The 12,574-nt window shown below is 38.0% G+C and overlaps 1 protein-coding gene across 5 annotated transcripts in view; it reads right to left on the bottom strand.

Moving 5' to 3' along the window:
• LOC105835543 (potassium voltage-gated channel subfamily H member 8) overlaps positions 1-12,574 on the bottom strand; it is a 33,354-nt gene that overhangs the window by 6,260 nt on the left and 14,520 nt on the right. For 2 of the 5 annotated variants that reach the window (XM_012678938.3, XM_012678939.3), the window contains exons 4-14: positions 10,135-10,266; positions 8,822-8,949; positions 8,129-8,357; positions 5,789-5,952; positions 4,971-5,184; positions 3,149-3,328; positions 2,731-2,930; positions 2,326-2,575; positions 1,866-2,125; positions 1,369-1,520; positions 446-617 (exon numbers count right to left, since the gene is read on the bottom strand). In XM_012678938.3, the coding sequence (XP_012534392.1) occupies positions 446-617; positions 1,369-1,520; positions 1,866-2,125; positions 2,326-2,575; positions 2,731-2,930; positions 3,149-3,328; positions 4,971-5,184; positions 5,789-5,952; positions 8,129-8,357; positions 8,822-8,949; positions 10,135-10,266 (2,081 nt within the window). The remainder of the gene's footprint in view (positions 1-445; positions 618-1,368; positions 1,521-1,865; positions 2,126-2,325; positions 2,576-2,730; positions 2,931-3,148; positions 3,329-4,970; positions 5,185-5,788; positions 5,953-8,128; positions 8,358-8,821; positions 8,950-10,134; positions 10,267-12,574) is intronic. The other 3 variants (XM_012678940.3, XM_012678941.3, XM_012678942.3) reach the window with 3 other exon arrangements.

Below are 12,574 nucleotides of genomic sequence, written 5' to 3' on the forward strand. Positions count from 1 at the left end.
GTTAATAGCTATGATTTGTATGGTAATATTGTTATAAATATATATATATAGTTGGCACTAAAAATGATCATAAATTATAGTTTATTGTATTGCGCCAACATTTTTTTTCTCTTAGTGTGCAAAATATATACAATTACCCTAATCAATTTCTCTCTAAAATTCATTCGTTTCTGTGTATGTGCCTTTATATAAAAAAAATATGTCTTATTAAAAAATAAAATATGTTAATTTTATACAAAATAGCATATTACATTAAATTAATATTTATCAATTATAACTGATTTTAATACAACAAACATAAAGTGCTTTTCACTATACAATAGGCTCTTAAAGCCAAGTAATCGTGAAGGATTGAGAGAAATACCAGTAGATGAGTGGGTGTAAAACAATTTCACATAATATCTGTGAGAGTCGGATTAAAATGAAGAGGATCCGCATAAAATACCTCGCAACTGAGCGTCGCAACGTCCTGGTGTAGCGTGGAAAACTGATTATCGAGTCTCTCAACCGATCCGCGGATATGCTCCTCTACAGATTCTTGCGCGATCATTTGCGCTGCCCTTCCTCCTCGTAGCAAGACTCCTCTCCCTGCTCGCCTCCCTTCTCTGTAATCCTCCCTGATATTTTAAACAAAGTTAACTTTCTCCCTCATTATGCGAGTATCCGAAATATCAAGAACGCTCGGCGAAACAATGTTGAAATTGCGGTGCAAAAATCTCAAAGTAAGGAATCGGAAAGTGGATTATACTTGACTAAAATTTAGCAACGATATAGATATATCGTCGTCTACTAAAGCCGAGTCGTACGCGCCTTTCGGATATTCCCAAGTTTTTTCGTGCGGAAAATCGTGTTATCCTACAGGATCCTGAGGATTCCTTTCTTCGAAAAGGGTCCTGGAAAATTGTGTGCCTTACAATTCGACGTATTTTTCTTTCCAGTTTTATTTCGCACTTAAATGCCACTTGGTAAAATACTTCACAAACCACTATAAAAATTGAAGTGTTCTTTTTCGGAAGATTAATAATATTTCGAATTTAGATATATTCGATAAATAGAACAATTCAAATAAATTTAAACTACTATTTTCCCTGAAAAAGTGGATTGATGCGAAAAAAAAGTTTAGTTAGGAAAAATGGAAAGGCAAAAAGACGCGAACCACTAGATTAATGTAACTTTTTTTTTCTACTTTCATGGTCTATCCATTATCTCAACCTTTTTGCGCCGTGAAATTTTCATCTTGCCATCGTTTACTTAACGTACCCTTCTTCTTTTTAGAGCTTTCCGTACTTTGTAAAAGGGTGTTCGGTGATATTGTCGAATTTTTTTTTTCGTTTAGAGTCTATAACTTTTTTTTCAATAGAGTCTTACCTGAACTTGGCATGTCGCGGGCTCGAAGAGGTGTGAAGCGGTGATTTGTTGGGGGGTGAGAGAGGAGAAGTTTCACCCTCTTCGGCTAGGTTCTCGTCGTCCTCGCTGATGGAGGGCAGTGTCAATGACGGGCCATTTACATCGGATTCCTGCTGAAATTTACGCAACAAGAAGACTGATAAATTTCACCTGGACAGAATCCAGCTCAATAATCTTTATGGAATAATACAATAATACGCATATTATTTCTTTTAGAACGGGGACATAGAAGGGAGAATTTTTTGACATAAAGTATATTATAATTATGTAATTGTTCTAATTTAAAATTAAAAACAAATATCTTCTGAAGAATTTAATCTTGAACTTTTTTGCCGGTTCTCTAAATATATTTTCGTTAATTAAAATGATATTTGATACTTTTAATAATTCTACCCTTCTCTCTCTCTCTCTTTCTCTCTCTCTTTCTTTGTCTCAAGGGAGTACGTAAAGTTAATTACCTCTGCCTCATATCCTTCACGTAGGTTGTATGTAAGATCATGTTGTATGTCATGCGCAAACTCATGCTGATACTCGGGATACAGTCGAAGGACCTCGACTAACCCTGGCATGTGTATGCACTTCAAATCGCAATATGTTAGCGCCTTGACGTCGCAGCTGGATTTTACCACATCAACCGAGCCAGACCCAGTAGTGCCACCGCCGTTATTCCCGTGTTGCAGGTGAACGTTTATGTCGCACCCAACTAAATCTCCCTTCCCTTAAAAGATACGTCAGGGATGAAATCTGCTCGCACAAATTAATAATTTCATGCACACCGAGTTGCGTAATTACGAAAAAAGAACGTAACTTGAAAATAACATACGTAAAATGTTTCAGGTTTAAGCGTTATTCATAATTTGGCAATAAAATCAATTATAAAACCACAATGAAGTTACATTATGAATTTCCGTTTATTACCTAAAATTGCAACCACCATGTCGTTTTGCACAACTTCCATCGATCCATTGCACAGATAATAAATATACGAGAGGGCATCGCCTTTGTGCATGAGAAATTCGCCGGGGGCACAAAAGTTATTTCTGATATGGAGCGAAAGCAGCTTTAAACACCCTTGTGAGGCGGCTTCGAATATTGGTAAACTCAAAATCTCTCGATGAAGATGCATCGAAACATCTCCTCGCAGCTCCTCGGGAAATTGTTTCAGAGTCTACAGAAGGATAGGTGTTATTACGTGTTATTACGTGTTGCGATGATAGACAAATATTTCAGCAATTTGTATTATTTTTATCATTATTTTTCATTTTTTTGTTTGTTTGAATATAACAGAACTTATAAGAAGAATGAAGCCCGATGGTCTTTTACCTCGTGCACGTCAATACCGTGGTTTAATGACCACATAGTCTGAAAGTAATCCTGCATTCGCTGCTTGAGCTCCTCCGGGATTTGATGTAAGACAAGAAAATCTTTGAGATCTCGTAACTTTGTCTGATATAGGGATCTTCTAGAGTACATTCTTTGAATGATCGCAGTAACGTTGCCGAATACTACGGCGTGCATAAGAGCTGTAAATGTAAACCTTACTCACAATGTGCGCGCGATGCTCCGGTTGGAGTATATTACATCGAATACACGAAAACATGAAATATGACATATTTCACATTTTAAATCATTATTGATATCGGAAAAGGTACAATTCTCGATTGATCACACGCTGAAGTATTATAAATACTTCGACGAAAATGTCAATCTCATTTCTCTTTGCCAACAAATCCAAACTTACCCCCAATTAACATCGTGCAGATGGAGAAGAATTTCTCCGAGAACGTGTTTGCCGAAACATTTCCGAAACCTACGGAAGTTAGACTACTGCAAGTGAAATATAATGCTGTAATGTAACTTTCTGTGTGCGTGACGTTTTGCACTGATATTTTCAATTTTTCAGCCAGGGTATGTATCCAACCTAGAACACATCAACGGCAATGGCGTTTTACGTTTTTGGTTTAGCAAAACTGTCTATCGTTTTAAAAGAACATAAATCTACGTGTAAAAACACACTTAATTGAGAACGTATACGTGTTACATTTTTAAGTATTATCCAAAATTTAAAAATTGTATAGATTATTGTTTTATTATTACGTTTGAATAAAATTCGAGCGTAATCCCCTCCCCTCCTTATTTGTTGAAACATTATTTAATTTTATGTTTACTCTTAATTCTTATATAAAATCACGTTTCGTAATATTTATTTGTAATATTTATTTCCGCAAACTTTATGGAAGTAATTTTACGAATTAAATCAAAATTTTTACATATACCAATACAACTGTAATAAATATTCATACAAAATTCATTTGAATTCACACACTCGCTCGTTCAAAAGTTATTTATTTAAAACTGCAGTAAAATAGGGTCATGTTTTGCGTAAACTTTTATAAGCCAAATTTTTCGTTGTTTTCTTCTTCTTTGCAGCTGGCTTCAGGATCAAAATTAGGGTGTTCGCAATATTCCCAATTTCTTTTTATCATTGATTAGAAACAAAAGAAAAATCCTTTAATTTTTACATTTTCATAACTTTTAATTAGTACAGCAGTATTGTAGAATCGAAATATCCTTAAATAAGAGTCTTGCCGATCGCAGCTGAATTTTAATGCTGATATTTCTTGCGTGATTTTATATACATTTTTCAAGCTTACCAAATTGCACGCTGATATTTTTCGTTCTTGAAATACGTCGCAATAGTCGAATTGAATAAGACACCCCGGGAAAAGTCAAGAGGTTTCAAGTTTGATCCCTGGGGGTGATATTTATCGCAACAAATTCTCTACAATATCTGGAGAAAAGATTTCTCATTGACATCGTTACCTGTGATAAATGCTTGTTAGCACCATTATTATTAAATAAGTCGGTTTAATATTGTGATGTTACTCTATTCTCGTTTAATTTAGAAACTGTTTAAAAAAAATTTATCGGCGCCGCAGTTTGATGGACCTGAAAAATGTATATAACACACAAGAAATATCAGCACTAAGATAATTGATAAAGTTTTTATTATTAGTTTATCATATGTTCTCGTCTCGTATTGATAAAGCGCTAATTGCATATTTTTATATAATAAACACGCTGCCCAGCTGCAGAATTATTAACTTTTTATATTTTGTGCTTTTACTTCTATGTTTATGACGTAGAATTTATTTTTACATTCCAGTGGAGAAACATTTCTTATATCGAAATAGTTTCTCAATAATAACAATCCCTACAAATCTTATGCAAGAGCTTTCGTGTCGATAGGATTCTTTTCTATAGCTGCACATCCGTTCGCGCAATTCTATGTAGCGGATATGTAGACACGTTTTCTCAAGAGGTAGATAGCGTCGAGTGATTTTTATAGGTCAGGAAGGCCTCAGATTGTTTTTATACAGATGCAGAGAACACTCGCGTATTCTCGAAGGATTGGCAATCCAGCTATTCCCAAGCGCACGCCGCGCCGTGTCTCACATTTCTCGTAAAAATTTCACGACGCGCGCTCGCGGTGTCGCGCGGTGTAACTTGCGGCCTGGTGATTATTAAATGATGTTGACACAAAAAACTCCGGCGGGACTTACCGAGATCCCAATCCTTGTCGTTCCGCAAGCGTTCCTTCTCGGCGATCACGTACCAGATGCAGGCCAGCCAGTGTGCCACCACAATGAAAAAGAGCATGAGCATCGTTAAAATTACCGCGCTGTACTGCGAATATCTGTCCATTTTTTGCAGCAGTCGCGCGAGCCTCAGTAATCTCGTGAGTTTCACCAAGTGAATGTTACTGTGCGCCGAGTCCTGTAACAGGCAGGGAGCATTTGCTTATCGCAAAAACGCAGTTTCGCACGTAATTTTGTGTAAAGCGGTTATTCAATTGAAAATGATGCATACTTCGGTCGGGAGAAACTTCCTGTCAAAACTATTTAACAATTAATTTTAACATAAGGCATTGATTTTCTATTACATTTGCCCGGGGCAAATTAATTAACTCACGGCGCTTCTCTTCATTGAATTAATGCCTGACGGAAATTTGAAATTAGTAATTACCGCAAAATTGATATTAGGAAAACATATACCAAGTATGTTTCTATATATATATATATATACACCTCTCCCTTCTGGTTTAAATACTCCTGTCTAGTTTTGCCTCAATATTTCATCTCTGTTTCAATTTAATTTCCATATTATCAAAAACCGTAAAATTTTCTCTTAGGTTAGATTAAAAGTTAAGAGGCACCACAAAGAGTTGATTCCAATCCCTCGGGGGGAGGACTGCAAGACGAGATCGCAAAAAAAGAGCTTATCGTCGCGTAAAGTTATCCGCTTTTCACAAGAAGTCGGTAAACGAGCTAAATTCATAAAGCGATTTGTAAGCGGAATGAGAGAGAAAGATACTACCTACCTCGCCGCTGTAAACGTCTGAGGCATAGAGAAAATCAAACGGCAATGCCGCTACGAGGTCGACAAAGAACCAGCCTTTCACGTAATTCACGGCGATGCTCCTGCTATTGCTGACTACTTCGCCCTTCCTGCTCACGTACGTTGTTCTGAAGTTGAAAACGATATCTGGGGAGAAATAATAGAGCATACGTATACATTCGCAATGCGCACCGAACGATCAGGATCGCTTTCGCACGCGCGAGTGAACAACAACAAAATTTCGGAGATTGCCAACGAGCGATTAAACAACAATTTTTAATACACTAAGAAAAAAATATTGTTAATTTGACCAAATTTTCCAACTGAATTCAAATTTTGTTCAAGAATTTATGCATTTAACTTAAATGCACAAATATCAATTCAAGCATTTACATAGTTAAATTGAAATATATTAAGTACTCGAATAGACAAAATTTAATTCAGTTGGAAAATTTAGTCAAATTAATAACATTTTTTTCTCAGTGTAAGATATTAAACTTTCGAGCGTTTCATAATTGCTCCTTTTACATTTTAATGACGAACGAAGGAGTATGTCTCGCTGAGCAAAATTGCAATTAGAACGATCCGAACGGTCGGTGAATTGTTCTAATTAATCTCTTTTTTGTTTTCAATATAGAGAAATGTCAGTTCGGCGCGTTTTCATCGGACGGAAAACATTGTTTTCAGCCCAGACACAGAGCGTGACAATAATCGTGATTGCGAGCGAATGTAAACGGCGAAGTCATCGCCTAACTGAACGAAGAGGGAGGAAACTGGGAGCTTTTCCGCTTGCTGTTGTCCTGCCAGAGTTTCCACTCCCTACAAACGTATCAAGCAGCTGAGCGAAACTTCGGCTTTGTGCGATGAATGCCCTTTAATCCCGTTTACAAATTGAATTTTAGCCGCGAAATTCACGTCCCACGTCCACTTATCCGAAAAGTAACTTCGTTTAAAAAGGGTCGCGAACAGTCGATATTTTATGTATCGCGCACGTCGACGTGCCGCGAAAGATACGCGTCGCCGCGCACGTTAATCCCGCTATTAATCGTAATGTGATGAACTTATTTTAGGATCTGTCGTTAAAATGTCCGCGCGCGCGCGCGCCCGCCCGCTAGTGAACGTGCTGAATGTGCATCGCGACGCGCAAGTTTTGCTCCAATTTTATATAATGCGGACGTCTCTTAATATGAATTTTATTTGCCTCGTTCATCTTCATGACAGCGCAATTTCGCGTTTGACGGTTAAAAATCGATGTTAAACTGAGCGAGTGAGTATTGAAAATGTTTGTTGTTTATTTACCAAGAATTGTAACACACGTAGTATAATATTATTTCCATGAAAGCGCTTGTGTCAGAGTTTAGCCTGCAGTCCCCGATATCGCGGGCGATTAAAAAAAACGAAATCAAAGAGGATCGGCCATAATGTCGCGCGCGCTCATTAAAATAAAGGTCTCCTGGAGGCGGAAGCTCTTTTTTTTCTCATCGTCATTGAGTCCCTCCTCGTAAATCGATCCGTCCGATTACCGGACGAAACCTTCTTTCTTTTTCGACGTTGTCGAAAAGCCAAGTTAGTTTTGTTTGCTCAATTAACGTGGATTTAAACGCGTCATTCTCCCAGCTTATCCGGCACTCCTGTCGTTGTCAGTTTGGCTGAAAGCGCATATTTACGTGAAAATATTAAAATTACGTAAAAATATTTGCGCAAAAAGTGTTTCTAATATGTTTTCATCGTATCAGAAGAGGCTGCCGAGCGAAGGCTAAACTCGAAAGCCACTCATTATGGCGCGACACAGAAAAGAGAAAAGAGGCATGGCTGATCGCTTCTCTTGGTTTCGGTCTAACGAGCTCCACGTGTTGCCAATTGAATGGTGGGGTGGACTTTTCTCATTTCCTCCACGGAAACATTATTCCGGGAAGGGCAAATGCTATATCGATTTCTCGACTACGAGGTAACGATTAGATCTTGATTTATTTATTCTTTTTTACTTAGGAGAACAGCGCGTTCACTTACGTGATTATAATACATATATATATATATAGTACGGGTAGGTAATGGACCGATATACGTAATTCGTTGATGTTGAATTGAGAACGATATCGGAAATGGTGAACTAATTAATCTCGTTTATCGGCATGTCGGAATAAAAGCGCGTTAGCGATCATGCCTCCTTCTTATTCATTTTTTTTTTTTAAATAGGAAATCCGTTTACCTGGAATAATCCAGGGGGATTACGGTTCGGACGAGAATCTCATCAGTGGGATGAAGGGATAAAGAGAGGTCTAAAGGGCACGAGGGTCGTAAATTGGAGGTAGGATATACTCACCGAAAATGAAGAGCACTTCGACGACAACGTCACTGACCATCGTAGGCCTGTCGGTGTTGATGAAGCTCGCGTTATAGGGTACGATTATTGCCACGTAGAAGGTCGCGATGAGAATCAACCAGTCCCAGCAGGATTTAAAACCACCGTAATGGCTAAGAATAAATTGCGACTTTTTGACGGTTGTCGTTTTGTATTCCGGTAAAGGCGGCGCGGTTGAATGCAGAAGCGTCTAGAATAATATTGCAACGTAAGAGGAAGAGCTTTCGCCCTGAGCGTTCACCAAATTCCTTCGGCGGTCGAGTAATAATAACGTAACTATTTTGAAGCTTCTCTCATTGTTTCAGTTTCCAAAGGAGATTTCGCCGGATGAGAGAGACAAGTGTCTCACGCTATTTAATTTCATATGCAAATTAACTTTTGGAAATTGATACTCATAAAAGCTCGAATGGCTAATAATTACTTGAAAAATAAACTTTTTTCCTCGCCGATACATATCTCTCTTTGTTTGTGTATTATTTTACAATCTTATTCGCGAGCGAGCACATTAATTGTTGACTTCCATGCGCAACAAACGGCGTATTATTACGGATAATGAATTCTCATTATTTTTTATCAATTATCTCCCCATTATAATTTAATCTTGACTTTTCAATAACAGATGGCAGTAATTTTGAAGAAAATAAATAAACGTACATTGTTTAGCTTAATTTTGTGCTTATTGTCCTGCTTGTAATGGCCCGACAGTTGATAAAGGACGGCGCGACTTCTTCTCCTACCGTAATTGGAAGGCGGTGCCTCAGGGTCGATATTGCCATTCGAGTCTGGAATTGTAAATTGCTCTATTATTGGACCAGAAAGGAAAGATTACGTACGTACGTTCGTATGCAAATGTCAAAATAATCTAAAAGAAAAAAAATCACGCAAGAAGCACTAATTAGAGAGAACGCAAGCAGAACACACACATTCTTAAAACACACACACACACACACACATACACACACATTCATAAAAATATTTATTTATTTGTACGCGGAAAAAACCATTTTGTTGAAATATCTAAAAATTTAGCTAGGTAACAGATCCAAAAATATTTTTTTAGACCATCAAAGTAACTATGCATAATGACGTTCAAACTACAGTGCCGAAACGTTTTACATTTTACAGCATTGCTCATCATGCTTGAGCGTCCTACATCATTATTTTAATGCTCCAACAAAATTATTTTTAGAACGTAAATCAGAGGAGCTAAATTTTTAGATATTTCAGCAAAACACCGTTCTTTCCCTGTTGTCTGCATATTTATATTACATTGTATATATATATATATATATATGCACATATCATAAAAGAATTTCGCGATAAGAAACAATTCTCCTCTCTTGAAAATGACTGTTTTGCTGCAGCAATAGCGTGAGAGAGCGAAAACATCAACGTGTACATCTACAAAAAAATATAGTATTTGCACATACAACAAAAAAATTCTTGCGTAAACGATACAAGTTCTAATTGGTGAATTGCTTTGTGTTCTGTGAGTATTCTACGTAAAGTTTGTAACCGATTAATCCAGTCAAACTGATCCGAAGCCGAACGAGCGCTCTTATTAATGATAATACCACTTGTAAAAATCCGAAAATAAAATGAGAAAAAAAAAAACTCCGTTGTTGAGCGCGGGATCAGAGCGGATCTGAATCCTCCTCGGACAGCGAACAGTTCGGTTACCAACCCCCGACGTGTTGCGAGACGGTGAATTCGTGCAGCGTGTTGCGTGTCGCGCGGTGCTCGTCGAAGGGGTGGGGGAAAAAAAAGGGAAACGCGCTTGTGATAGAAACAGACGTAAAAAGAACCAATTCTCCTACCCGTCCTTGCATGAAACTCGCAAACTCCGAATTCGAGTCGTCAATTTTTGGACACACGGCGCCGTGAGTGAGAATCGCGCCGCCGTTTTTCCATCATTAAAATCGATCCCACTTGCGCGTATTTAGCAGCGAAGCATGGTTAGAACTCACCACTATCGTGCAACTCACAGAGCTGAAGGTTCTTCGTGTGCGTGATGTCTTTGTGCGAGGCCAGGAACAGTACGACGTCGCCCTTCTCGTTTTTTATCGGAACAATGTCGAGTAGGCAATCGAATGGACTTCCTGCGCAGACACACAAGCACACACAAAAGTCGAAGGGAACCGTTTACCGAAAGGCAGGCGGAAAGTCGGTGCAATATCATTCGCTATCAATTTTAAAGCAACCGCGAGTTGTCCGTGAGGGGGAATGCGAAACGATAAATTACTCGGCCATTCTGAAAGTACCTCGCTCCGATAATGAGCGCCGTGATATTTGCGTCAGCAACAAACTGCGCTGCGACGTACGTATATACGCAAAAAAGAACGTGATGATTGTACGTCAAGTTTTTCGAAGCGAAATATTTTCCGAAGAGCCTGCGAAACGCGTTAGGAAACATATAGAGGGGAGGGAAACAAGAGAAAAAAGAGCGAGAAGAGAAGGGAAGGGGGAAATACGTTGGTCACCGCGCCCACGGATCCCCGCTTTTATGAAAATGCAGCGTGATTACACAATGGGAGATAAGATGACGTTTTATTAGATGCCTCCCGATGGAATCGCCGCCGCCGCCGCGAATGCCACGTCGGTGTGTGGCCTACAAAGGAAATATCACGTCGCATCACGTGGAAGGAAAATTCTCCCGTCGACACAAGTCCTCGCGGTTCTCTTATTTACCACGACGAGACGTTTCTCGATGATTTCTTTCGTTTTCTCGTTCTTGATACATTAGCTCTCATTACGGGCGTGATGAACGCGCGCCGTGAACGACGCCGTGGGATCATCCTTTATTTTTTCGAAGGAAAATTTTATAGTCGTAGCAACTATAAAGTGACAATTGTATTATTGACAACAAGTTTTATTCGTAGAATTATTACCTATTATAGTTCCATAAATGTTATAGTTGTTGCAATTGCAGTTTTAGTTACACATCAGAAATATATTTATTCCACTGCTGAAAAAAGCGATTACTCAATTTAGTTTTTCTTCTTCTAATAAGTAACGGTTATTTTCAATAAAGAATATTTTCTTGATTAATTGTCTTAAAATATACTTATCACAAATTTTAGTAAAACTCATTATCATATACTTAAAAATAGAATTTATATTTTCTCGAAGAATAGTGTAAAATTGAATTAAAGAAAAGTCAAAGTAATAAGTAAATCGAATTTTTATTTTAATTTAATATTTCTAATTAAAGTATTAAATTACTAGGATTCAGAATATATTTTGAATAAATTTATTATTTATAACAAACTCACAATAGATTAGCAAATGTATAAATTTATAAAATATTTTAAACAAATGATACTTAAGTACATATTTTCGTCGTACTTATATTTATATTACTATTTTGCTGTAGTTCTTCCAAATCATTAATATTACTATTTTTTTAATTTTTGTAACTTATTGTTTCTATTACTAAATAATACATAGTTGGTGCTATTTGTTCATAAATTTACAGTTACTGATATATTTTCTTCTCCGAGTATAGTAAATGTGTAAGTAATAACCTGCCTCGGTCCCGCGGGGGACTTTACGTCGATCTTGCAAGTCCGGACGAATCGACAGTCGACTTTACATTTTTTTGCGGTCGCGCACGGCCGACGGCGAAAAACTTCAGCTAAGCTCCCGCCGGAGAAAATAAATTTCGAGTTGGAAATATAATAATGTGAGTTATATATGTATATCGCGGGGGAGGCCTCTCCCGATTAACTTTACTCGTAGATTGATTTTCCCGGTTGCGCGAGAAGCAAGAAAGGCGAGGAGAGCGCTAGAGTCGAAGGAGCGGTAAGATTACCTCATTTGGTTTTGCATAGTGAGTTTCCTTAGAAAATATCGTATTCCTTAATGTCGCCCGAGCTCGAAAAATGTAAATCGATAATGACTCTTTCACTGTTGCGCGAAACTCCCATTTCTCTCCCTTCCTCCGTCCTTCCGTATCTTTTATTCGCCCTTTTAAATATAGATGTATCATTAAAGATCCCGTATTCTTTGCCGTAATACGTTGCCGTATTACGCTATATACTCGTATTGTATATGGAACTGTGCGATATCGCGCGGTAACGTTTTCTCTTTCGTTTATTCTTTCATTTTTCGTTTTCCCATATCCTAGAAGATTTTGAGAAATTAAATGAAAGACTCTAAAAGCGTATCAATTTAGATAAGAAAAATTATGTGGTAAAAGCCAAACCGCGCGCGCGCGCGCACGGATAGATAGTAATTTTTCCGAGAGAATTGAAGATACGTATCGTAAAATATGTATAATCCCTCATGATGGAAGCGGAGATAACTTTTTACGACGCTGGCGTAATACTACTCGTAGCGCGATCGCTCACGCGGAGGGAGGGGGCGGGGGATCAGAAACATCCTGTCATTGGGGATATATCTCGGACT

This window comes from Monomorium pharaonis, chromosome 11 (genome assembly GCF_013373865.1).
Source record: "Monomorium pharaonis isolate MP-MQ-018 chromosome 11, ASM1337386v2, whole genome shotgun sequence".
NCBI classification, from domain to species: Eukaryota; Metazoa; Arthropoda; class Insecta; order Hymenoptera; family Formicidae; genus Monomorium; species Monomorium pharaonis.